This window comes from Netta rufina (assembly GCF_964035555.1).
Source record: "Netta rufina genome assembly, chromosome: 11".
Classification (NCBI taxonomy): domain Eukaryota; kingdom Metazoa; phylum Chordata; class Aves; order Anseriformes; family Anatidae; genus Netta; species Netta rufina.
This window is the reverse complement of record NC_140134.1, coordinates 19,298,259-19,325,331: the sequence shown is the minus strand read 5'-3', so window position 1 is coordinate 19,325,331 and position 27,073 is coordinate 19,298,259. Positions and strand designations below refer to the sequence as shown.

The window sequence follows — 27,073 nt, the reverse complement described above, 5'->3', positions numbered from 1 at the left end:
GGGACTAAAAATTTTTAGCATAAAACATCACCAGTGCAGAAAGTAACCTGGCATCACATCCAATGATCTCCCAAACTTGCAAGTTGCATTTATGTCCAGAAGATGTATAAAGCAGCTGTTGTACAGTTGAAAGGCTCTGTGGCACGGTATCAGCTGTCAACACTTGCATGAATACTAAGCCATTACAAGTTTGGCTTTGTACATGTGTGGGTTTTTGTTTTTCTTTTTAATTATTTTTTAAATGTTTTGATTTTTTAAATGGTATGTTTTTTTTTTAAAGGTATCTTTGAGGTGGTTCTGCTATCAGTAGGAAAAACATTGCATAGCTGTTAGAAACAAAGTGTAGGTGCTGTGTATTTTCACCAGTTTCTTGGTGGTGATCACAGCTGGGAATCTGTGGGTGATGTTCTGTCCAGTATTACGGACCGTAATACTGAAACTTGTGTGTTAACTCTCGTGTTTATTGCTTAGTCTGAAGCAAAACAAAAAACAGGACCTGTGATACAGTGGATCTGATCTTTATTTACTCTTTTAAACCACTTTGGTTTAATGTTTAAGTTCAACAGCCAGGAACAGCTTTACTATCTTTTTGATGTATGGGGCCCTTGATAATTTTTTTCCCCCACATCACTGTACCAATTTAAACAGTTCTTTCAAATGATGAGAGAAGTTGGAGGATTGTGTTATTCTTTTTGCTGATTTATTCTTTCCCTGTAACACCTCCAGAGTCATACTGAGTAGATAGGAAAGATGCCCAGAGAAATTACGCTCTTTTTTCACTTGCGTGTTTGTGTTACCCATCTGTTGGGTTTTCCAATTTGTTCAATAAGTAAGGATGGGAAGTTCTCCCAATACATATTCCAAACCTGGATATCTCCTTCTCTTACTTCTTGTAAGTTTCTCTTAGTTTTTGTAAGCAGGAGCTTTTGCATGGGGAACAAAATCAAAGCTAAGCCCGTTTTTTTTTATTTCCCAGGCTGTAGCAGCCAGAAATTGCACTTCAAAGCAGCTCCTGACTTTGCTTTTCAAAATCTAACCACATAGCTTTTGTCAAACCAAAATTTGCCCTTTTTGCTTAACATCATTAAAAATGCAAGTGTGGCTTTTTTTGTTGTTGTTGTTTTGTTTGTTGTTTGTAACTGAATGTATCAAGGATCCAAGGAGCCCAGTTTGGAAAGAAACTTCACTTTGGTACTTCCCCACTGTGTAGGCTTTCCTTTAATTACAAAGGATGCAGTTCCTAAACTAAGCAGTCCTGATTTTCCTGTTTGGTGCCAGCCCATTAGGCTACAGAAGGGCTCCTTCTTTACCAAGGAGGCGATTAGTTTCTTTATTTGGAGTGTTTAATTTTCAGGGTGCAGGCGAGCTTTCCATTTTTTTCTAAACTATATTTTATTGTTAGCCCAATGGTAAAAATTCCAGTTTTGTCGATGAGATTAACATTGGCAGTGCTGATGCATGGATGTGAATCTGGGAAGCAGCAGGTTTTTCAGCCTAGGTAGAGCAGAAAATAGGTCACTCAGCTGTTGTCGTTTTCACACCTGCCGTGCCTGGGTGCTTCCTTGGCACCGTTACAGACCGTAAGGAAAAAAAGTTCTGAGCTCAGCGCTCCTAGCAATGGGAGGCTTATGCTGGGCAGCCTTTCAAGTTTCTTGTTAGAGCTGGTCCCAGATCAGGACAGACTGGGCCTTTGCAGCTGCCGCTGCTTCTTTGGAAGTGTGAGGGGAGGATAACCACTTGTGGCAATTCATGCAAACCGAGGAGATCAGCCTGCTGGGGAATCCGGTGGCTGCAGCCTGAGCCCGGCGCTGGAACTGGCTGCCACCACTTGGGCTGCACTGGAACACGTGGCTGTGTTGTCACGAGCTCCTGGCAAAAGTAAGTGTCCTGTAGTTCTTCTACACTGATTACTGAAAAAAACAAACCAGGGTCCTGGCAACTGCAGTTGTAGCATTTCTCAGAGGTGAAAACTTCTTGGCAGCACGAAAGGAGCCTATTGCAAAACGCTTCACTTGCCCAAGTACTGAGAAACTGGTTCTCCTGTTTTCCACCCAGGTGCCAGGCACTGCCTGAAGAGATGCCTGTCCACCTCGCTGCTCCTAGGCCCTGTCCCTGGGTGGCAGAAGGGACAGATGAAAGACTTCTGCCTGGTTATTTGTCCCTTCCACAAGAGGGCTGTGGTGGATGCTTTCTTTCCCACTCATGCTATGGGTGCTTGAATAGGTGTTCTCAGAGACTATATGGCCAAAGGGTTCCTGACCTGTCAACAAGCTGCTGAAAATCACTGGGTTTAAACCAAAAAACTGAACACTACAGACAGCATCCTTTAAATTATATCTAAGTGCTTGAGTCCTGTCTACCTGTAGTATGCCAGAACCATAGCCCTTGTTTTGGGGGTGCGGGTGGGGTGGGAACAGGACCAACAATAATGGGGAAATTTTCTTTCTTATGGCACTGGCAATGCGCCTTTAACTTGGTGTGGCCTGGAAGCAGAGTTTGCTCTCTGCCATTCCTGCTCTTGCCTAGTGAACTGCCAGATGTGGGAATAAGGGGCTCTGAGAAGTCCCTCTGCCACAATTGTCCCAGGAAGCTAACAATCAGGAGGAGACATCTGCATATGCAGATGTTTTTTCTAAGGCAAAGTTTGTTAGAGACAAATGGCCTGTGTGCCTTCATCACTTACTCTCCATCATCTGGCTTCTCATTTCACGTACCACGCAGCCATTGTTTAGGGTCAAAATGATTCAAAGTAAATGATTTAAATGGAAGCAGTCAAGTCGTAATGTGGAGAGGGCTGATAATGGGGATTAGTGTCTGGGACAGGGATTGCCGTAGGTATGGTGAGTAAGCCAGAGAGCTGAATCACTTCTGTCGGTGATATTGTGGGGACATTAAAATTGCTTCTTGAGCAGAGGGATGGGATAATAGATGGGTTAAGTTTTAAAAATTGTAACTGAGTTCCAATACTAATTTTGTCAAGGTTTCTAGGAAGTAGCAAGTACGTGGAGAAGATGATGATAGATAAAGCTAGCACTGAGCTATTCCCAAGTAATTTGCCTTGAGCGGTGCTTCCTGAGATGGAGGCTTCTGCTGGGCCTCCATTTCCTTTTAATACAGAAAAAATATACAAAACACACATGGGTTTCAGGAGATTTCAGCAAGTTGAAAGGATCATGGCTTGTTTATAATATAGAAGAGACCCTTGCTTGTATATGATGTACGCAACAGAAGAGTATTTATGGAGTCCCCATATGTTTTGTGACCTCCGTGATTTGAGGATGAAGAATAATGCACTGGCAGCCACTGAGAGCAAAGAGGGCACAAAAGGAAACTGAAATGCACTGAGTGCTGGTGCCTAGGTGTGTTTGGGAGGACTTGCTCACCTTCCAGGTGCTCCAGGAACGTCCTCTTGAGGACTGAGACTGAAGGGAGACAGGGAAACAGCCCAGGTGTTTAAAAGCTGCTATTAGGAAGATGGAAATCTCCAAGACTGCCCAGGGGGATGACCTGGTTTGCTGCAGTGAGAGCAGATGGGATGGAGGGTGAAAGTCCAGTTTAAGGTTAATGAAGCATAAGAATAGGCTGCAAACAGGTGTGGAGCCTCATCAACAGCTTTATAGTCTTATAATAATCACTTGGATAATGGACGACGTTCATCAGGGATGGTCTAATCGCCGGTGTGCCAGGCAAAAACCTGTAGGAAGCACAAGGGGACTGCAGGTGGGGGAGTTTAGAGAACCACCTTTCAGACTATACTTGGTGTCTGTGAGCAAGGATTTCTTCTGAAATCTGTGGACTCTGGATCAGAACCCACATTCCAACGTTCCCTTAGATATTGGGATTAAGCAGGTGTAATTGGGAGCTTAGTTTAATAGAGGTGCATTAGGTAACTGAAGATCTGAAAAGACAGCCATACGGACATATATGTGTGGAAAGGAAACGTGTTGTAGATCCCAAGAATCTGATTTTAAAATACACACTGCTGAATTTTTCTAGGATTTGAGTATTCTGGGTACATTCAGTCACAACTTATCTCGCCGTAGCCTGACTGGTAATGCTCTTTCCGCTGTGTTTTAATGCACTGGCCCATTATTACCATTGCAGTTGGCGATAACTTGCAATGCACAGTCTGGTTTAAAAATACAGATATATAACGGAGCACAACCGGGTAACGAGCATCTCCCCTGGTCTTCCAGAGCAGTGTGTCTGCAAGCCTTTCTGTCTGACCTAAAATGTCACGTTTCAAAGCCCTGTTTCATTATCATGGCGCCTGCTAGCTGCAGTAAAGGGTCTGTTAGCAGCCCCGTTATAAATCCCAACTTCCAGGAGTTTACAATTCAGCAGTAAAAAAGTGCTCTAGGCTGAAGTTTGGCTTATAAAGTCTCAGGGAAGGAACAATTGTGATTTCTCTGTCCTTTCTTTTTGCATTTGCTTGTGCACACACAATTCATTCAGTAGGTTTTACTATCCCCTTTCAGCACTTAAAAAGATTAAATGGTTATTAATATTTCAGTGCTGACTACTGTTCATGACCAGGCAATTGATTCACGGTGCCTGTTAACCCAGCCGTGTTTGATGGGTCCAAGCTGCTGTTTCACAAACCTGCTGCGAGGCTGCAGAAGGATGGAAACAGCCCTGCGTGGATTGCAGCAATCGCTCATTAGCGGTTGATTAAAGTGAGCTTTGGAGCGAGCCCTCTGAATCGGGGAAGCCCGTGTGAGTGCACAGGGTGAGAGCCTCCAGTGGCTGCAGGCAACCCTGAGGTTGTGTGGCCCCTGCTCAATATTGGAGGATTAGGAAGGGCCTGAGCCGCTATGTCCTCAGCACGATTTAATTTTGCCACTTGATCCTATGCAAATGTGGCACTGTCACGTCTCCCAGGGGCAAGTCTAGCACGAGGAGGAGACTTCATGAGATTCTCCCAGCTCGACTGTTTCCTCGCTGAAACTATGGTTCCGTGAAATCAATTATTTCCTCATACTTTTTTCTGGTTTACAGGAAAATTTACTATGGAAAGAAGTTATTTCCATTTATTACTCATGGAAATTACAGAAAAACTGCTTATGTTAGCCTTATGGAAAATATAATAGTGAATTCTATTTTAATTCTATTTTAGAACATTTTTATCGGATATATAACACATTTGTTCTGTAAAGTTCTTACAACTAAATGAGGGATAACAAATATGGTTCTAAATACATAACTAGAATGGAAAGGTTGAAAATGAGACTTTTAAAAGAATAAAGTATTTTGTTTTAAATGTAACATTTTTTTTCCTTTTAGAACAGATTTTTGGTATTTTCTTCTGATCCAGGGTTTGGTCATACTTAAATCACAGTATTTCTTGTAAATCCCCAAATAAACTTGCTGTGCACTGTAACTTTTATACTCGGTCCTGAGCGTAGTAGTATTTGCAAAATCAGGACTGAGGGGTGTATTACAACCCACACATGAAGCAGCAGTAGCTCAGCAGCAAAATGTCTTCACTAATACAGGACTAAGTCACCCCCTGGACTCTCTCCACATTTCTTTCCGCTCTCCCACCCCTTTATATTTAATTTAGAAAGGCAGTGTAGAGAAGATGAGTTCTCTTTAGTGTCTTTTGTGTATTTGTATGATAATTATAAATGATAATTGTAAAATATTTGACCAGATATTAAAAAATTTAGTTTGAATGACTGAAGTGAGACATCAGATTTTAAACCTACAGTTTTTTTGTTTTTTTGTTTTTTTTTTTAAATCTGCATTCATTTATGCCAGTTTAAGATTTAGCTCTTCTCTTAGATCTTCTCTTATTTTCTCTTCCACTGGATTATAACCCCACCTGCATGCTCTTAATGATGGGTTTTCAACTTCCAGCTAGCTGATTTATAGATTGATTTCTTTCCTCCTCTCTCTCCTGAGAAAACTGACAGAGTTGCAGACCTTACCGGCTAGGGCTGTTTTCTGTGAGAAATCAGTCAGGGAACACCTGAACATATCTCCAGTGCCTGCAGTAGCTCTTCTGAGTGCTTCTTTTGGACCTGCACTACAAGTGCAACCTGTGCAGACCAGGGGAGCGTGGGACCCAGGTCTCCTGTGTTATTTGCTTGTACCACGTTTCCTTTCAGGCATTTTTTTTTTAATATGACATGACTAATTTTTAATTATCATTTTATTTGCTCAGCATGGCGCACATATTAAAGACGCTCAACAGCTGGTTCTGGTGGGAGAATATATGGATGCCTATCAACGTCACGTGGGCACATTTCGTAGACCGTGAAGGCCTTGTCTTTCCAAAACCACATCAGCTGTACGCCACAATACCATATGCTTTTGTATTGCTGATTATCCGATTCCTCAGTGAAAGGTAAGAAACAGAAATTCCGTGTAATACTCTCATTAGTTGTTGTTAATGCTAAAAAATAAAATTGGAAATTAAGGTAAGGTAAGAATATTGATCTAAAGATTTCATAACAGAGGGTTAGTTGGGAGTCTGCTAAAAATACCTACTACAGATAATATTGAAGGTTAAAACCTGGGGAATATCTTTCACCATCAGGAACATGCGATTGTGGTCCAATCTAGATGGAAAGCATTTCTCTACATTTCTCTCATTTCTAGAACAGCATTTGGATAATTTTGATTATCTCCTTCCATTAGAGAAACAATTCTTTCAGAAACATTTTGGATTCCTTTTGCTTTTTCTCCTTTGGTGGAAGAGTAGAGTTATTTGTCCTCCAAACCAAACCTCTTCTCTTGTTAGATCCTTCCCCAGGACATTAGTGTAAGGCTGATAAATCGAAGGTGTCCAGTTGTAGCAAACGTACGCAGACTGGAGGGATCTCAAATTTTCCTGTGAACATTTTCTGTAGAGCTAGTAATGCTGATGCTTTTTTCTCACTCTGGTTTAGTGATCATGGAGTCATTAAAGTTGGAAAAACCCTCCAAGATCATCTGGTCCAGCCACCCCCCTACCACCATTATCACCCACTAAACCATGTCCTCAAGCACCACGTCCAACCTTTCCTTAAATACATCAAGGGACGGTGACTCCACCACCTCCCTGGGCAACCCATCCCAATGCCTGGCAACTCTTTCTGAGAAGAAACTTCTAGTTTCCAGCTAAATTTCACCTAATTTTCAGCCTAAATGGCTTACTTCTGCAACTGGAGTCTTATGAGACAGGCAAAGGCTGGCACCACAGAAGAAAGCTACAAATATATTAAGATTTTCAATGCATTTACTTAATTATTTGTTTCAATTTTATTGGTTTTATTTGATTTTTTTTCTGCTCTAAAAACGTGATTAGTAGTTTTTGTAATTATTTCAGGATACAATGAGGAAATTTGGAATGTCATAAGTTGAACAGACTTAAGACAGGACCAGATAAGATCATTCATATCAGAGATCAAAAGTAATTTGGTTCATATGTTTATAACCATGCACAGTGTCTCCTGAGTAAATGCTTGCCCAGCTGTCTCACTGCACTGCTGTTGGAAGTTGCTCATGTGAATAATTAGCCCATACATCTGGCGTGCAGTGAATCGGCCCATGAATGAAGAAAACTGACCGCTGCTATGAGTAATAGGGAATCAGTTGCTGATATCAGCAGAGAGGAAGGGGCTTTTGTTGTTGTTGTTGTATTCTCCAGAAAAGCCTGCCCAAGTAGAAGAGCAAAGCAGTTGGCTTTGCAGCTCCTAGTAGTGGAAAATGGAAGAGAAGGAGAAGCCTTCAGTTTCTGGGGGAGTTGCTGTGTGCCACTGGCTAGAGGCCACATGCAGAATCCTGTTTCCTGGGCCGTGGTAGCCCAGCGTGACAATGTGCTATGTGACTACCTGTCACCAGGAGAGATTATCCCAGTAGCAATCTTCCAGCATCTGTTCACGTTTCATGTTCCCTTAACTATTGCTTAACTCAAATGTGTCTGTGAAAAAGACAAGGACAAAAAATCAGGATTTTTTCTATAGTTTCAGAGCATTTCAAGACCAGAAAATCAAGTAGTTGTCTACTTATTTTATTTTATTTTATTTTATTTTATTTTATTTTATTTTATTTTATTTTATTTTATTTTATTTTATTTTATTTTATTTTATTTTATTTTATTTTATTTTATTTTATTTTTTCCCCTAATTGCTAATATGCTATGATTCTCTTTTGGGATTAGTTAAAGGGAGATTATTTGTTCTCATGGAGCAGTCATATACTATAGCAGATTACAATGCTTCAGATTTACTTTGTTCATATCCTGGTATGAGAATAGCTGAGGTCTTGTAACTGTGTTGTATTTATTAATCTTTTCATTCTGTGTCTTTTCAGATATATTGCTATACCTCTAGCAAAAGCCTTAGGTATAAAGAATGTAAGACGTGTGAAGCCACAGCCTAATCCTGTTTTAGAGAGTTATTTCCGGGAGTGCTCAAAACACCCATCCCAAGTAAGGATTCTCATTCTTTTAAAGTAGTTTTGGCTTTTGGAAAATCCCAAGTTTTACTGTTTCAATAAGCCATTAGCAATGACATCATGGGATGAGTTCCAGCTGATTGACAGATGACTTAATTTATTTGGGTTTATGTTGCTTTTCTGCTGACAAGGGTATATAGCATCCAAAACAGAAAATACGTTTAAGATGTTTAATTTTCTGGCATGCTGTTCTAGGTTAGACTGTTAGTATTATTTCCAATGAAGATCAGTGCTCCATCTTTAACTCATTCTGCCTGGAGAAAACATCAACTGACATCTGTTGTTGGAAAGTGCTATCATATTTATTGCTAGCAGTAATATTGGAACACTGGTATGGAAGCTGTTTGATCTGTTATATTGCTGCATACTTAATCTTGGTTTATGTAAGAAAGAAAAACAATCTTTATATTAACTTGCTGTTGATTTTTAAATTTGAACAAGAAGAAGATAAAAGCCAACACTTAGTATTTCAAAACATGAAGCAATCTGATTGCTGATGGGAAGCAGGTACCTTGCTGTGAATGCAATCTCAGGAAGTTCACTTAACTACAAATACCAAGCAATTGCAGTTTTCCTATGCTGTTTTTTAAAAGAAAGATGTGCCTCATTGACGATTATTGATATGTGGAATTTTGCATTCTGTCCCTGACTCTGCTGCTCTCTTATTGTGGTTTTGGCCTGCTGTTGTCAGGAGTAGATGTATTCATGTTCACATGTGAGCTCTACTCTCTGGCCAAGTACCCTGATCTCCGTTTCATAACTTCCTTCTGCATGAGTGCAATTTGACAATTAATCTCTGAAGGGAAGCACAGAATTCACATTTATTACTTCTTGGTACACAGGAACGATTCAGACTGCCTCTTCTATGTGTCTGGCCTAGGAACCAGCATGTCTGAGTGCACAGAGGCCTGGCTGGTGACTGAGGGCATCTAGGCTCCATCATCTGTCTAAACAAAGTCAGTATTCCCGTGTGGCAAGTAGGGAGCTCTTCAGCCAGCAGGATGGGCTGAACACAGAGCCTGTTGGCAGTCCTGCCCTCCCCAGCAGCTGAGGTGCCTTTGCTCACATACCAGAGCTTGCTTCCAAGAGAAGACTAACTGAACAGGACTTACCTTGGCGGAGGCAGTGCTGCTGCCACCCACTATTTGCATACCAGCCTTGGAGGGAAAGAACTTCCCCAGGGATGAGTTGAACACTGCCTCTGCTCCTGCAGCTGCCCCAGGGGAGGTCAGCCCACACGTTCTGCCTCTTAGGATGGAGGAGAGGGAGGAAGCCGACAAGCTGCAGGTGGGGCACCGAGCACCCAGAAATGCAAGAGGCACGTGGGTGAAGGAGGAGGCAGCTCATCGCCCCTAATCATTAGAGTAGGAGGTAGTACCTTGTGCTTGGTGCACGCTGGCATGGCTGCACAGCAGAGCCACTTCACCTTTGGAGTACAGATAAAGCACAGACAACTGGCAGCTGCACTTGAAAGGCTAGATGGATTCTTAGGTGACTGCTCTAGCACTAATTTATTTTTAGGTGTTGAAAGGAGGCAGTCTGGATTTTGCTCAGTAAGATTAAGTGACTTGCCCTGCTGCGTGGCAGAATGCTGAATTTGAGAACAGAGCCCAGCTCGCCTTAACGCTGTCTCACCAGAAATACTCATTTAAATATAGTCTAATGATTATGCAAGGTAAAATACTGGATGCAAGGTCTACGTGCATCTATACATGGCACTCCAAAAAGTTACCCACTGCCAAACCTCTTGTTTAGCAGAAAAAGCTGCATCTTTTAAGTTATCAGAAGCCATTAGAGTAGCAATAGCACCATTTGTAGACTCATACATTTCATGCCTGATTTATTAACGTAAGTTAGTGTCTTGAAACCCCAGTATTTCTGTGAATGTCATTCAAAAATTAAACCAGGAAGTCTCGAAGTTAAAACACCATAGACAGTTAATATAAGTAATATTTCTAAATGAAGGTCTTATAATTGTGGGAAGCTGATCTGTGAAGTACAAAATAAATAAAGATGACACTGGTGTAGATCTTGTTGCTAACACTCTTCCATTTTTTGCAGTCAGAGATTCAAGGCCTTGCCAAAAAGTGCAACTGTACCGTCCATTTGGTGGAAAAGTGGTTTAGGAGAAGGAGAAACCTTGAGATCCCAACTGTGCTTCGTAAATTCCAGGAAGCTTTGTAAGAAAAGTCTTTTCTTTATTATGGATTTTTGTTTTGGAAAGTGATTGAGATCCTCAGATGCCCTCTTGGTTGGGGGCTTATTTCCAGAAAGCTGGGTCTGTCTGACTAGGGTTTTGGTTTGTGCGTATGCAAAGAAATTGAAAGCATTTCTCCAAATCCTATGACTCAAAAATATTAGGCTTACGGATTCCTGGGGGGAGGGGAACACTCCAAAATATTTTAGGTTTCTTCAGTACGTAATAATGGATTTATTTATAGGCTCCTGTTATGTAACACTTGATGAAAACATGTAGAGAATAGGAAAACACTCGTCTGTCTGCCTGTAATCATAAGGCAACCAAAATGCTTATTCACTGTTTAAATATGTATCTATATTTTCATCTTGGGATAATATAATGTGTGTACAGAAGTGAGTTCAAGAGCAGGATTCCTGGCATCCTAATTAAGCGGTAGGTGTTACAGCTTGAGCACGGGGTACCATATGGAACATGAGTTCAAATCTGCTAATGAGGGTGGGCCATTGAGTAATTCCGAGTGATAACAATGAATATGTAAAAAAGTTTCAAAACCTCCTCCTGCATATGATTGAAAACTGGAAAAGCATTCAAGAGTCTGATTTTCCACAAGCATGTGAGAACTTCCCCATACATAAACATTTTACTAATTAACTATTCCAGTGTTATCCAAAATCTCATACAAATTGGAAATCCCCAAGTAGGCAGCGTGGCTTTGCTTACATAGCTCAACCCTTTTTGCTACTGGAGCTAACTGTACCAGCGTAAAACTCTTTCCTAATGACCTGACTATTTGGGCTTTTGGCTAGCATGATTACCTTGGTAAAATTCACATGATGATATTATTTGACCTCTTTTAGTGTAGATTAGCTTAAAGAACGAGGGTTAAAAGCTCAAAGTTGAGTAGTTTATCAAGATTACTTTGTCTGAATCGATATGATAATAATTTGATCTCCTCTGGGCATAAATGCAGTTGATAGACAGAGGTGTGTTGCTGTGAAGCCTAACTGAGTTGAATAAACTGTCTTGGCAAACTGATGTTCTTTTTTTTTTTTTTTTTTTTTTTTCCTGCTGTTGTTTTGTGGATCAGTTAACTTTGTTTTGCAAGTGACACTAAGATTTCCTGCTATCGATACAAGAGCTGCCTGCCATGCATCCATGGCTCTAGTTATACACAGCCAAAGACTGAAATTAAAACTTGCTTGGCAGCCTGAGTGAGAATGAAGCAAACAGGTTTTTCTTGTGCAATTTTGTGAACCTTGCTCTGCTCTTTGTCAGTGAATTTAATTGGATATAATTTTCAAGGCAACAAATTGAACAGAGTTATTCCATGCTAGTAGTCAGTGTTACGAGCGTTATGACATTTTTGAAAGCCTGCAATCTACAGGATCTTTTTTCTGAATCACAAGGAAAATCTGATGAGCCAGTTCTAAGCCATACTTAAGCTATTAGTGCTCCCTGTTAAGCAACACTGGGGTTTGGAAAGTCCTTTGCATGAAACCTTCCCTGCCTTAAAAGACTCGCCAGCCTTTAACTTCACCTATTAAATTCTCTTTTGTTAAACTCAGTTTTAGAGAAAAGTTTCAAGAGAAGATTCCTAAAGTTAAATCAGAAAGATCCTTTTATACAGTTGTTGTTCTGTGCTGTTCCTGGCGGCCAGAATCAGAGTTTAAAAGGCACATGTGTAAAGTTTGGTGAATTTGGATGAATTTTACTTTGGGTTTTGTTAACCAAATTCATAAAGAAGCTTGGCTAAATGCAAAATGAGGTAGTGCTCTGGCAGTCTTGTACATACGATGAGTTCATCTGAAGCACTGAGTGCTTACTGCCAAGTGCATTCGTTCCACAGACTTGTAGGGCTGGGGACCAATGGTGCAGTCGTGTTAGGTGCTCTGTGCTTTGGGTCTGAGTCAGGAAGTCACTGAAGCACGCACTTTACCCTGCTTACAGAATCAGTCCAGCTATGTCCGCTGGACTCCTTACACCTCTGCCTGAAATACGAGGAGAGCTGATGGCAGAATCAGCCCCTGTGTGAAGTCTATCCTGTGCCACAGTGGTGCTTTCCCTAGATCTCTTGGTTAACTCTGAGCAAGGTATTACTTGTGAGTTCCCCTCTCTGCTTCCATTTGCTGTCCTGATTTCTGCCATTTGAATTTCTCTGTCTGTGCAGTGGGTGGTTTTTCATCATCTTAGGAAAGATGCTTCAAAGTAGAAATGTAGAATGATTGCTTATTACCAGTGTATCTGGTGGCAATTCTGTAATTGTTGTCTTGATTTCTTCCGTGGGCATGAGACATATCGTCTTGCCTAGCCTCCACCATCTCATGTCCTCATTTTTTCATTATTTCTTTCTCTTTTAAAATGCTGGCTCAGTCTTTGAACATCTCATTCTTTCACCTGGGATATCAGCCTCCAGGTAATGCAGGGCTCAGAAAGAAGGGGTTGCTCTTACCAGTCTCATCATTGTCTCTCAAATGACACTTCATTACTGTTTGCCAAAGACCACAACCATCATTTTTATAAATCTCTCAATTAGTGCTAGCATAAACAGTGTTCTTGTCAAGGCTCTTTCTCCTTTTTAGCAAATCACATTTCTGGGAGGCCGTTTGCTGTTCTCATCTGGGACGATTCTTGTTCCATGAGACGTTCTCACCAAGTCTGGGGCCGTGTGCCTTTCTCTGTGATGATGACCTTTCTCAGCATGCGATGTCCTGCAGCATTTTCCTACTGATCTTGAAGAGTTGCTCTGGGAAAGGTCAGGCTTGTTCCAGCAGAGGAGAAAAGGGCAGAGGAAGAAGTTTTCCATCACCTGTAGAGGTGGGAGTGGGAACGCTCTGGCTGAGTCTCCAGCCACACCCAGTCCCAGGGACAATACCTCCCACGCAGGTTCCAGAGTCATCACAAGGCTGATTGCTGGCTCCAAATCACAGCATCCTGCTCTCCCATACATAAGCAACAACATAGTTTCGGTTCCCTAAGATACACAGGATTTTTTTTTTTTTCCCTTTGCTGACTTACCAGATCAGTGATGAAAATCTGTGAGTTTTATCTGCCTTGATGGATATGCATTTAAACCACAAAAAGCTTAGATCAGGCTTAGTTAAATGCTGCCAAACCTAGTCAAAGATTGAGGTTTATGGGTAATCCAGGCCTGAGCAGTAAGATAAAAGCTTACATGGTATCTGTTAAAGCGTCGTGGAGCTCCCCAGTTTTCAACAACTGGTGTTTAAAAAAACACAAAACAAAACAAAAAAATCAAAAGAAATTAGCTCAGTAATTGAAACAAGTCCCTGTTGGTGACAACATTCACAATGTTTAATCTGACTAGAAAGTATATACTATGTGGCTGAAAGGTTTTATGCTGATAGTGAGCTGTGAGATTGAATATTCATGTTGGACTAAACTAGAGGAATTGATACAGTGGGGAAGGTTGCTGTCATCAAATATTTAATTCTTAGGGAATTTATTACAATTTGCTGTAACTATTAGCTTGATCAGCTTGAGCCTGGCTGGAGAATTTCTCCAATAATCACAAGCAAGATACCTATATTGTGATAATGTAAAATCATTTATTTTTTTTAGCAATTAGGTAAGTATAAGTATTTGAGTAACAGTAATTTAGATATAGCCCACACATGGCAACCCTTAATGTGGAATGTGAGGGCACATTTATGTGGAAATTGTCTGTGATGCATGATGACTTGCTGTAGGTCTGACTCAGGATAATATCAATGGGAAAATAATGTTATTTTTTCCTTTTAATCTTGCAGCTGGCGATTTTCATTCTATCTTACATCTTCCATTGCTGGATTTATATTTCTATATGATGTAAGTTAATTTCATTAAGTTTTGATATTATATTTTTAACAGAACAAGGACTGATTTATAGATCTTCACGAAGCCCATCAAAGCCCATACACTCTGATTTCAGTGGCTGCTTGGGTTCAGATCTGTGATGTATGTAATCTGTGTGGTAGGCTGCAATATACACTGAAGTTTTGCGTGGATTTCCAAATTTTCTTCTCAAACTCCTGTAATTTAAAAAAAAAAATAATGTACAAGTTATCAGCCTTTTTAAGAAAGGTTTTAAGTCCCATAGATGGTTTTACAACGTGCCTTGTTAACACCTACAAATGCATCGCATGGCCACGTTTTTCTCAAAGGAAGCAGTAAAACTTTTCTGGCAGTGCTTTTTGGGGTCACAACAGCAGTGTGTTTCATGGCTATTTATTGAGGTGTTACTCCCAACTTCTGACTCAGCAGCAAGAGAGAGAGTGCTGCTTGTAGCTATGTGAGCACTGCCTGGGGTGTCATTAATGCTTCTCCTGAGCAACTGAACCATTTTCAGTGTGTCTACAGTCATTTGGCTCTTCTCCCCAAACGCTGTTTATCATCACAAACCAGTGTGTGTGGCTGGTAAACACAGCAAAATCTAATCATTGTGGCAACATATCTTGAGTAATTGCAGTAATAAAACACACGCCCACTGCTTTGGATGATGAAATGATGAACTGGAATGCTTCAGGTGTCCTGAAGAGAAGCCAAAATGCTGAGACTAATACAATAAATCTGAGATGTAAGATCTCTTCAGAAATTGGTGGAGAGCAGTTATCCAGATCATAGTTTCTCAGCTCGTTCCACACAGAGAATGTTTAAGTATTAAGGATTTTGGAGTTAACATGACTTATTGTGGCTCAGCTGATCCATCTGAATCATCTGTCTTTCCCAGAAACCTTGGTTTTACGACATATGGCAGACGTGGGTTGGCTACCCGTTTCAGGTGAGCTTTTTGGCGTCGGTCCGTTGGCCTGAGGGCATTCCAGGTATTTCCCCATTGGAAGGGGTAATCCGCAGACATGCTTCTCCCTCCCAGCGGGCACCACCCGGAGAGGTGTGGCACCAGACTCTTCTACCTTTCCTTGGTACCTCCTGCTGACTGTTGCAGGACTTCGCAGCCATCTGCCTGTGCTGCAACACGGCCCTCCAGCCAGACCACTGCCATTCCCACCAGCTTACCAGCCGCCCACAGTACTCCTTTTGTGTTAGAGGCTTCAGTGCAGAACCCTGAGGCTTGCACCAGTCCTGGTGTTGCTTTGAGGCACTGCAGAACAGCGTTATATGGCTGTGCCGAGCAGCTCAAGTGCCGCGTGCTCCCTGCACCCTGTTGCTCAGTAGCACAGGCGGAGGGAGGGAGCACTGCAGTGGTTTGACTTGGCAGAATGCAATTCCCTGCTCTGGGAATCTCTGCTCAGGACTGATTTTTTTTTTGTGTGTGTGCAGTTTTTTTTAACCTCCAAGGATCTGGTTTCTTACTCAAATATCATACTAACAATCCCCTAACAGATGGCTCCAAGCAAACTTTCTTCTTGCCCACCTGTCAGAGGTTCTTGTGTGCTACCCCCTCCTTCATATTTCTGTAAATCTGTGGCCCATCATCCTTCTCCTTATTCACCTTCTACTCAAGGGTCAAAAATAAAAAGAATCCTGCCTCCCAGCTGGGTTTGCCAAGCTCCTCTTACTCATGGGACCTGATAACCAAGCTTATTCCCTGCCACCTGGGAAAAGTATTTAAGCAAATGAGCAGCCAAGCTGATGTAAACTCAGCATCCTAGCCCTCTTGTGCCCTAAGCAGAAGCATAGGATTTTAATGTAAGCAGATGACTTTTTGGTCATGAGATGTATGAGTATCTACAATGTTCGCCAAAAAGGAAAGCTTCGTTTATTTGCAGTTGTTTGTAATTAAATGCAGAAGCACTGTGTGTGTAGTTCTCTGACAAAAACAGAGAAAAAAAGCATGCTAAAATTTGGGGGTGGGGGAAGAACAGCAGAAACAGAGTTCGGTCTGAGTAAAGGTTAAAATATTTGGCTCCCAGAACATCCTTCTTAATGAAGCCCAGAACATGGATTTAGTTTAGTTTAATTTTTTTAAGCAAGACGCATCAGAGAAGCAAAAGAAGTGAGGAAAGGAAAAAAGAAGTAATTTCACTTGGCATTCAACGTTTGGTATTCTCCAAGTTAACTGTTTTTTTTTTCTTCATTTACAGACTTTGCTGCCATCCCAATACTGGTACTACATGGCTGAGATCAGTTTTTACTGGTCTCTCCTATTTACACTGGGGATCGATAACAAAAGGAAGGCAAGTGGTCAGGCTGGTTTGTAGCTAGAACCTCTGTTTCTACACGAAAAAAATAAAGGCTTATACAACTGTCCTGCTACGGGATTTGGTGCAGCCACATGAGGGCAGCATCAGTCTACACCTGGCACACATGCAGCCATCCACGTTCTCCTGGCTGCCAAGGCCACCTCTCTGTGACAAGCATTGCCTGTCACTTCACCTGCAAGGAGACCCTCAAGGGCTCTGGGCTTGCTTGGCTCTATCTTTTTTCTTCTCTTCCTCACAGGATTTTATGGCTCATGTCGTTCATCACTTGGCAGCCATTGGGCTAATGAGTGGCTCGTGGTGTGGCAATTATGTGCGTCTTGGAACTCTGGTGATATTTGTGCATGATACTGCAGATTTCTGGCTTGAGGTAACCCCGACTACTTTTTTAAAATATATATATTAATAATTATTATTTTTTATTGTCCAGCTCGTGTTCAATGATGTTTTAATCTCTTTGCCATCAGATTCATATGTTCCCTCCCTATCCTCACAGAGAGGCAGCTTCACACAGTCATAAATTGTAAGCTAAAAGAGAGCTTCCAGATAATTTACAGAATGTTACAGAATCCATTATGAGAAAAGAGTAGAAGAGAAGTTCAGCAGTACTGTACAGGGACTGGAAATACAGCTGCCTCCCTGGATTATTCTTGTTTCACTGTTAAAATTAGACCAAGTTGGCTAGCCTGCGAACAGCTTGTCATGATACCAATTCTCAAGCAAATTTAGCAGCTAAAAGCTTGGCTACTTCTCTAAACTGTCTTAATTTTGTCAGCATTCACACCCCTGTGTTGACCCAAGGGGCACGTCTACATCATACAGTTCTGGCTGGAGATACTCAAACTGTCTCTGAACAAGATATCACAGGTACTGGCAGGAGAAAAACATCTCCCTTTTTCTCCATCTCTGGACTAAATATCAGTGTTCAGAAATGTCCTAGGATAAGGAAGTGTTTTTCTCTGCACACAGCTCTGTGGTGACAGAGACCTGCTGCTGGGTTTCTCAAAAGATGAATGCGCTCTGTGGTTCATTCAGTGGCATCATTCTGGTTTTATAGCCCCAGGATTCAGAGTGTAGTTTCATCACCTATTTTGCTGGCAGTACCCACGCAAGCAGATCTTGCAGGCTGTTGCCTCTCATTGGACATTTCTTCTCCAAATATGCTTTCAGTTCTGATGGAACAACTAATAGTGGGGTCGTGCAGTTGGGGTTGGTCCAGATTAAAGGCAGTTTCTTTCGCTGGATTACTGGATTTTAATCCTGAACTGTTTTGTGGTCCAACTCACTGTGTGGCCTTTACAAACAGTTGAACCAACAGCTGGTACAACAGCACTTAGATGCAAACTGAAGTTGGATACTGGCATAAATTAATTCAGCCCTGTCACTCAAAAAGAAGTTGATCAAAATGCTTTTTAGACCTAGGCTTGGCACCTGGAGCTTTGTTCACACTTGAGAACAGATGTTTTGTTCACCAGGGTGATTCCTAAATGAAGCATGGGGAGCTGTACTCTTCTGCTACGGGAGGAGCAGTAATAATGATCTTTACTAGTGGGATAGAGACTAAAGCTAGGACCTCCTGCCCTCAAAGAGGAAAAAAAGTTCCAAATTAGGCACAGAGAAGGGTAACATGCGTGCACCAGAATGCCTGTGTATAACGGGCTACTGCTCCTCTGGAGTGTGGAGATAGGGCCAGCGGCTTCTCTTTGATTCAGCCTGCTTTGAATCTGGTACAACGAGAGATGAACTTCTGTTTTCAAGAGCACTTTGTGTTTTCATGACACTTCTACTTTCATATCGGAGAGCTGTTCCTTAGGCCCCTGATACAGAGTTCTTGCCTTTGAGATAAAAGGAGAAATATAAACAAGGAATCTGTTTTGATGCTGCTTTATTAGGTATCAGTAAAATGATTGCTCTGTATGTCAGGCAGGGAGGAAACCTGCTTAGGTGGAAGATGAGTTCTTGTTTATGAAAATGCAGAAAGGAATTTATTTCAGAGAATATTTGTAATATGTTTGAATTTTATTCAATGTAGGCAGCCAAAATGTTTAATTACGCTCGCTGGGAGAAAACCTGCAATGTGCTGTTTATCATCTTTTCTATTGCATTCTTCATCACGAGGATCATCCTATTTCCCTGCTGGTAAGCGATATTTAATGTCACAGACTTTTATTTCATTCCCATTTCCATTGAAAGGTTAGTATTGGTTGTGATGGGAAAAGAAAAGAAATGGATTGTATCTTAAAGAGCAGAAGCTGGGCTTTTGTTATTGTTGACTTTAGTGGCCAGCTGGAAGAGTTGATAGAAACCTGTAATTTTCTTTAAAAATTTAAGTAAAAATAGTTTTAAAATGAACCTCCTGAAAATGTATTAACATAAATAAAAGCTTTCACTTATTATTTAACTTGTTTTCATAAACTGTAGTTAAATATTATGAGCTCCTGTGTTTTTGAGTGGGTTGAGCTACTTAATTACAAGAAGTCATAGTCCCTTTCATTACATCCCTCCTGCTGTAAAGCAGAGTACAGTCTGTCCTATATGATTGCAGTTATTTATTTATTTTTTTGGAGTGCATACTTTTTGGTATGTAACTCTCAGGTAGCACCTCGCCTCACTTATCTACATGGGGGACAGTCAGAAAAATTAGGGTAAACCAATTAATTTATGAAGTCAATGCACATAAATCATAACTTTGCACTGCAAATTCATGTGAGCATTTACTATGATTTAATCTGCTTTGGAGTATCCGCACGGGTGCTTAGTGTGCTTAATGCTTAACATGTTTAGCTTTTAAAAAGCGTTTAATGTGTTTCACATTCACGGTTTCATTGATTTGTTCTAGTTTGCTTTCATGCCCCTCCCTGCATGTGGACAAACCCTAAGAGACCCAAGCTGGTTAAATTAATAGTTCTGAACATTGATCAGCACAAGGTTTTAATTTCCTGTAGTATTCTTTTTCAGAAATGCTGATGTCTTTTACTTTCTTGTTATTTTTTGATTAACTGCACAAACGATCTCCAATCATTTTGCTTCACTGAGTTTCTTGTTCTTGAGCTTGGAAGCAAAACGTGATGAGATTAAAAGGACTCAAAAAGTCCAAAATAATATGGAAGAAGTGAAGTCTCAAGATGGACAAAACACATGTTAATTAACAAAGAGCCTTGTTGCAAAGCTTGCAGGATTTTCTCTGAATGTGGATTTCAGATTAGAGAGAATTTGCATGAAAAAATGGCACAGACAAGCTCTGTGTTGCATATTATCTAGACCACACAGAGCTCAAGATTAAAAAAAAAAAAAATCTATCCTTTTTTAGCATACTTTCATGCAAGACTCAAATTTCTTATCTTCTGAAGTCTGTACTTCAGTAGAGATAATATAGTTAAGCCACAGCTTGTTAATTAATCTGTCATTTTTGCAGAGCTTTTTAAAATTTTGTGGAAATAGTTAATCAGTCTGGAATGTGAAATAAGAAATCGTTATAAATTGCATGGAGAAGGAATCGTGCACCATAACAATGACCTTTATTTTATTTTTAGGATTCTGCGTGCCACGTTGTATCAACCTACATACTACTCCACTACTCCTGTCATAGCATATTTCTTATTCAACGGGCAGCTATTGATCCTTCAAGGCTTGCATTTATATTGGGGTTACTTAATCTTCAAGATTTTGAGAAGGTTCATTTTCTTAAAGGTAAGCAGTTCTGTTTCTGCTGAGAGGTGTGTGAAATACCAGCCATATACTAACACTTCCAATAGAGGTTACTTGGAATCTCTCATTGTTTTCATGAACTTTCATGTCAGCATTTTTTATAGGCACCTACTAAGTATAAACATGTTCCAATGTGCTTTCTACCCCTCATTCATGTTTAAGGTCATAGATCAGAATATCAAAACTTCAGGTACAGCCTTTTTTTTTTTTTTTTCCCTGTATTTGATGTTTTGCTCTGATAATAAATGAGAAGTGAACTGTTCCAAAAACTGGAGCCCAAAGATGGCATTGAACTCTTGAAATTCCTGTGTTCAAGGTGAAAGTAATCTTTTTCTCCCTGGAATTTGTAAAAACATTAAAAAAAAAAAATCATAATAGGGAGAGATGAGTGTTGAGATCTTTTAAAAACTAGAAAAGAAATCTTGTTCTTCAGGTTCCTCTAAATCTGAGGTTGGCTATACTTGAACATTCTGTTTTTGGAGTAAGAAAACCTTTCGAAGCTGATTCAGTATTATACTATGACATAATGAAATAGTCACATTCAACTGTGACATATAAATAGATCAGCAAGAAAGCTGAAGAAACAGCTCAAAGGCTTTTTCTTTTATTTTCAAAGAGGCTGTTTAAAAAGACTAGCTTTGCTGAGGATGTCTCAACATATTCACATGTTCAGTAGAGTAACAGTTCAAGTTTGGGGCTGTCATAATCTACTTTTAGCTTGTAGATGAAATTGATGTGGGGAAAAAGCTGTAAAACGTTTGCTGCAATCTAAGTCTTGATTGATTGTCTGAAGTAAAACTTTCACAAGGTCTTTTCTAGCAAAGTATGCCAGCAGCATTTAGAAAAGAACTTGGGAGAATGTCTCAATATTTGACACAACCATTGACAGGGATACTTTGCTAATTAAGGTGAAACTTGTGCTGTTGAAAAATGGTATTCCTTGTGAGGATCAAGAGACAAAAATCTTGTGATACTGTCCTTTTATCTGAAGCAGTTAATGCTGTGAAGCATCTTAAGGAAATAGAAATGTTCCTTTCTACCCATATTAACCATCGTTCGACTGCTAACAGAAACCATCCTATAATTTACTTTCTGGAAATAATTAGCAATGAGCGCAGTGCAAATACAATTACACCCAAGTTTGTTGCCCAGGCATGGCCCCTATCACTGCAATAACATCCTGACCCGAGCCTCTTTGAAGTTGATGGAAAGAGTGCTTCAGATTATAATAGTACTGGATGAAACCAGCCGATTATTCTGGCTATCACCATGCAAATGAGAAAGAGACGGGTCAAATATCTTCATTCTCAGTCCAAGCTTGTTCTGTAGTCCAAGTATTTTTCTACTCTTCATTTGTTTATTAATTTCAACCAGTATGATGAGACCCTATCAGCAAAGCTTGTCTTTTTAAACAGCTTTTTCAGTAGAAAAAGAAAAAGCCTTTAAATCAACAAGAAAGCTAAAGAAAAAGTTCATTTACATGCCATAACTGTGAACTGCAAACTTGTAGGTCGTGGTACTTTAGGCCCAGTCTTGCTTTGATGGAGAGGCTCAACTAAGAAATGAAATGCCATGATTGACTCAGTGTGGCTTGGCATTGTAATCCGTAATGATTGTTTCTAATGGTTGGGATTTGCAGTAACAGTGTGTAAAGTGGCATTTTTAATTCCTAAAATGATGGTTGCTGGGAGTGTTTGTGCTTCATTATTCCTTCCTTCCATCCCACTGAATTTTCCTGATGACTTTTGACAAGGGTCTGAATAAAAGGTTTCTTGATGAGGTACTTGGGAGGATGATTTTGTTGATATTTTTTGTTTTTGTTTTCTGCTTTATTTAAACCTGGCTTCTCAAGGAAGCTTGTGCAATCAAGCTATGTTTATCTGATCCCAGTGCCAATCTCAGCCTCATTGGATGGCATTCCTGGGTTCCTACAAGTCTTATGCAAATAGCTCAATATCATAGGGAAACCCAATGTCTTCCCTATAAGAAAACTGGTTACAAATTCAACCCTTGTTAGAGAGTAAACAGTTGAACATAAAGGAAAAATCTGTAGAAGAAATGGCTTGCTTTGTGCTGCTTTTAAAACATGTTTTTACGTTTCTTTAGAGGCTGAAAGACTTGTGTTTCTTCCATGTAGCTTACCTCTGATTAATTACAGTCTTTCTGGCCAGGCTTACTGAGTGTTAGCGTTTTACTTCTTGTTTTCTTTTTTGATTGTGGCCTTGCCCCTGCACTGAGCTGGAGTTTGTCCTACATATTTCACTGTAATTTGACAGAATTTTTGACATAATTTTAGCACATTGTCAAAATATCTGTCAGGATGTTTCATCAAAATTAGCCAGATTGACTAACATCTCCTATCCATCTTTAACATCCAATCTTATAAAATGTCATTAAAGGCAAATTTTTGTTGAGAAATTGACATCTAATAGGGGAAGGTAATAAAAATAAAAAATAAAAAAAAAAAAAGAAAGAAAAATAAGGTACTTTAGCTATGAGGAATGAAGTTGTTTGACTGTAGTACAGAGATATTTGTGCTTTACGTGAGAGGTATGACCTGGAATTTAGCAACTGCACAACAAGTGCGTACAAGCCTATTGCAAAATCTGCTAATGAAATGAGTATGGCTGAAACAGTTCAGGAAGAGGCAGAAAACAAATTCCATGTGAATCACAAAACTGTAGATGTTTGTAAAGTTTTCTTACCACTCTTGAGAAGTCAAATGTAGAGGTAAGTGGACTGCTAACGTAAGTGAAAGGTAGAAGTGTGTGTTCCGTGTTCAGCAGCCACGTGTGCTTGCTGTATGCCGAGCTTGAAATGAAGGTGGCCCTCACACAACCCCGATGAGATCAAGAGAGAGCTCTCTGCTTGGCAGCTGAAGAGGAGCAGGGCTTTGGCATAGCTTTCCATCCACGCTGGTTGGGTGTTGTGTTTTTTTTTGAGAGTCCACTGGAAAAAAGGTCTTTAGATACAACGGTTAGGAGGACGTTGCTAGGCCAGCTATATAAGGCCAGCCTGCCCTGCCTGCTTATATGCCTTTGTAGGGGCAGAAATGCTTTATTTTGAGATAAGAGCTTTTTTTTTGTGTTAGTCACTTCTAAAAAATGTAAAAGCACCAAGCCGGCATCTCTACCAGGGATTTTTGATTCCTTATACAGCTCTCGGAGAAGATGGTTTCCAAATAACATTTTTACAGTGGCAGCAGCAGCAGGCCTAGCCCTTTTCAGTCTGCATGACTTCAGCTGGCTTGCATGTGCAGCCTGTTTTCCATAGCGGTGGCAAACTTGGCTGTGAAAGCAGCCAGTGCCTCCAGAACTGCAAAGGCAACTCTGGGAAGAATGGTGTTTGCAAGGCAGCACTTCTCTACCACCAGGTTTGTTACAGACGTGCTCCTCACAAATCGCTGTTGCTATTCTAGTGAAATGCCAGTAAACCGTTGCACTTGCATGAGGAGGGTTTTGTTTCGCCACCCAAGACTTCTAAGTTTTCATTCAGAAAACGGGCAATTTCTGATGTTTTTCTTGAAGCAAGTTAGCCACTTTAGGTGGAAAAATGAATGATGTAACTGGGGATAGGGATTGATGTGGTGTAAATATACAAGCCTGAAGGAAGCTTGGAGCGTATCAAAGGTGTGAAGACTTTTTCTCAGCACCTTCTGTGCCGTGAGCCACCCGGTGTTGGCAGGGTCACCGGTGGAAACGGTGATAGTGCCGCAGGTAAGATCCTCTGTCATCCTTCGAAGGGCAGGTGTCTCCTCTGATCGCATCCTTCTGGCTCACGCCATCTCACAGCCTGGCACCCAGAAGCCTTTAATGTATTTATTCTGAGTGGAAGGCGGTGGTGTCCCTTGTCAAAGCCCAGGCTAAGGAACCGGCTTGGGTCAGACATGAACCACGGGGTGTGGTGAGGGCCCGAATCTCCAGGTGGTCACATACCCAAATCCCCGTTGCTGTTTATTCAGAGGCTTGCACAGAGCTGTGCTGCAGCTTGCCTAGAGCTGGGGGCGTAGCTTCAGTATCCTCACCGTCAGGCTGCGACAGGAGGCTGTGTTAAAGGCAGGAATTAAAGCAAAAATGACATCAGGAGCCCAGCAGCCTTACCAGGTGGTAGCTTTCTTCAATGCTTTACCCTTCCCTCTCATGGAAGGGTGGGTGGCTTTTGTCTGCCACTGGGTGGACAGAAGCTCTTCATCTCCACTCTCGCCTCCCCTCTGCACTAATTATCCTGTCTCTCTGGGATAATTGCTCGGCTGGCTTGCTTCAGCCAAAAAGAGCTTGGATTAGAAACCCTGCCATCTCCCTCCTCCCAAGTACTGCAGCCAGAGACGAATTAAAATGAGGAAAAAGGAAAGAGGGACGTAGACGATCTTGCTCTGTGCTTGTGTGTCCAATTTTCTCAGCTCTGGGAGTCTCTGGCACCTGAGCTGATGGCGCAGAGTGCTGGTCTCGACACGTGTGGGCCTTGTGCTGCCTTTCCCCCAGCTCAGTCCTCCAGGAGCATCCTAACAAGTGGGGAAGCGAGGCTATGCTCGGCCACTTGACATCAAGAAGCTGTTTATTTTCTATGGGGTTAAATTTGGAACAGGAATATAATTTTTTTCAAGTCAAAGATTGTTGTTATGCTGGAAAACGTTTATTAAAAAAATAAAAATCCAAACAACTGACCATGAACCCAAAGGTCCTTTTCCATAGGACATTTTATGACCCTGTTTACGATTGAAGCACATCCATGTACGAGAAGCCCTTCAAGGTCAGACCTGTGGGCATTTATCTTAGGTCAGTTCTGCAGCGAGAGGACGAAGGACATTTTTCAGTGCAATTTCTTTTCAAGTTAGGTCAGGCAATTGCAATGTGAGCCGCTGGCTGCCATCTTGATGTCCAAGGCCTTTTGTTGCTAGGGAACTCGGTGTGTTTCTGTAATATTGAACAATTACATGGCTAAATTACCCGCTTGTATCAGGTTTCAAGCACCACTGAAACATGTCTAGTCATCATGTCTGCACATATGAGAATATTTTAGGAAAATTGAAAAAACATATAGAGAGGTATGTACACGTGCACTGATTTAAAATATCTCGCCAGGAAAATCCCATGGAGATTAAACATTTTATTTCCAAGGTCAGAAAAAGGGAGCGAATGACAGCAGCTTATAGCCACATTATTATGGCAAATTAAGATGTAAAATATATGTTAAAACCATTACACACAGAGTTAAGGTTTTGAGACTACGGTGTTTTAAACTTTGAAAAATATGTGTAAGTTGTAGGAAATGGGCATGGTGTCCACATGACTCAGATACTTCAGGGCTGATGCGAAGTCCATCAGTGGCAGAAGGTAAAGGCAGGTTTTTAATGGGCTGTAATGTTACCAGCAATATATTTTCTGCTTCTTTTTATTGCTTTGTTGCCATCAGACTGTCCTTGACTAAGGCAGCGAGCTTCCTACTAATAGCTGGTGTTCTTTAGGAGTCATCAAGTACTGTTTGGATTCACCTTGGTTCTTTCTTCCTATTTTTTTAAACTACTTACTGAAACAAAAGCAGTACTCAAGTTTTTCTTAAGCATTTTTGGTTGGACATACTCTTGTCCATGGTTTATTCATTCCTTACTCAGTCTAAATTCCCAAGAGAACAGTGAGAGTTAACTCTCAAAGAATGACTAATGGCAGTGTAAGATAGCTGAAAATGATAAGAAAATGCTATTTTGGGCTTGATATAAGAGCTGTGAAATACTTGTTATGACACTTGTGCTACATCCAGCGCTCCTTCCTCTACTGAAGCATTTTGCTCTGCCGGAGGACTGCTCTCGTGCTAAGGTTCCCTCTGCCAGTTCAAGTTAAACTTTCTTCCCTTTTCTTATGTACTCATCCTGGGATGCCAGTACAGTCCTTGCTCTGAAAGTGGTTAGCCACATAAAGACTGCTTATATTGGTTATTTCCTTTTCTGCGTCAAAATAACACGTACTAGTAATGTTGCATCCCTAAAAGTTTAACTCAAATACTTCAGTGTTTTAACAGTAATGCACAGATGAGGCCTGAAAGCCCTTTGGGACAGAGACGTAACCTGCTCTTGTAACACACGCCCTCACTGCTTGTACTGAGGAGTAATGCAGCTTTACACCTGCACAGGTGCTGACCTGTGCTCCTTTCTAGCTTTCTTGTTGTGAATTTACCTCTTTAGAGACCTGCTATAACCCTCTGTGGAAGCTTTTAAATTAGGTTATACAGTTCCCAGAGGCCATGCTACCTGCGTTCAGGCGGAGGCTGTTCAGAGGCACCTCTGCTTCTGCTGAGCTTTCTTTCCTTGGGCCCTGTGTGGAATTGTTTTGTTAGTTATTCCTCCTACCTTTTTTTTGTTTGGTGTCTTTGCATCAAGAGTAACTTATAAGATTCAAATGAATTACTAAAAATAAATGCTCTAACCACGTGGGACCTGGGAGTATGAAATTTCAGTTGTGAATTTGGGTGAGAACTTGTTTGTTTATCGTAGCCCCACAGCATGTTCTTTAAAGAAATGTTTTTTCCAATTTTCCTGTTTGCAGGCAACATTTATCCATGGAAGAACAGA

The 27,073-nt window shown here is 40.9% G+C and overlaps 1 protein-coding gene across 1 annotated transcript in view; it reads left to right on the top strand.

Moving 5' to 3' along the window:
* The first annotated feature begins 6,161 nt into the window (after positions 1 to 6,161).
* CERS3 (ceramide synthase 3) overlaps positions 6,162 to 27,073 on the top strand; it is a 33,215-nt gene continuing 12,303 nt past the window's right edge. The window contains exons 1-9 of the mRNA XM_084293226.1: positions 6,162 to 6,349; positions 8,299 to 8,416; positions 10,504 to 10,622; positions 14,410 to 14,467; positions 15,369 to 15,419; positions 16,684 to 16,776; positions 17,042 to 17,170; positions 18,833 to 18,939; positions 20,334 to 20,490. Coding sequence (XP_084149352.1) covers positions 6,168 to 6,349; positions 8,299 to 8,416; positions 10,504 to 10,622; positions 14,410 to 14,467; positions 15,369 to 15,419; positions 16,684 to 16,776; positions 17,042 to 17,170; positions 18,833 to 18,939; positions 20,334 to 20,490 — 1,014 coding nt within the window. The 5' untranslated portion in view covers positions 6,162 to 6,167. The remainder of the gene's footprint in view (positions 6,350 to 8,298; positions 8,417 to 10,503; positions 10,623 to 14,409; positions 14,468 to 15,368; positions 15,420 to 16,683; positions 16,777 to 17,041; positions 17,171 to 18,832; positions 18,940 to 20,333; positions 20,491 to 27,073) is intronic.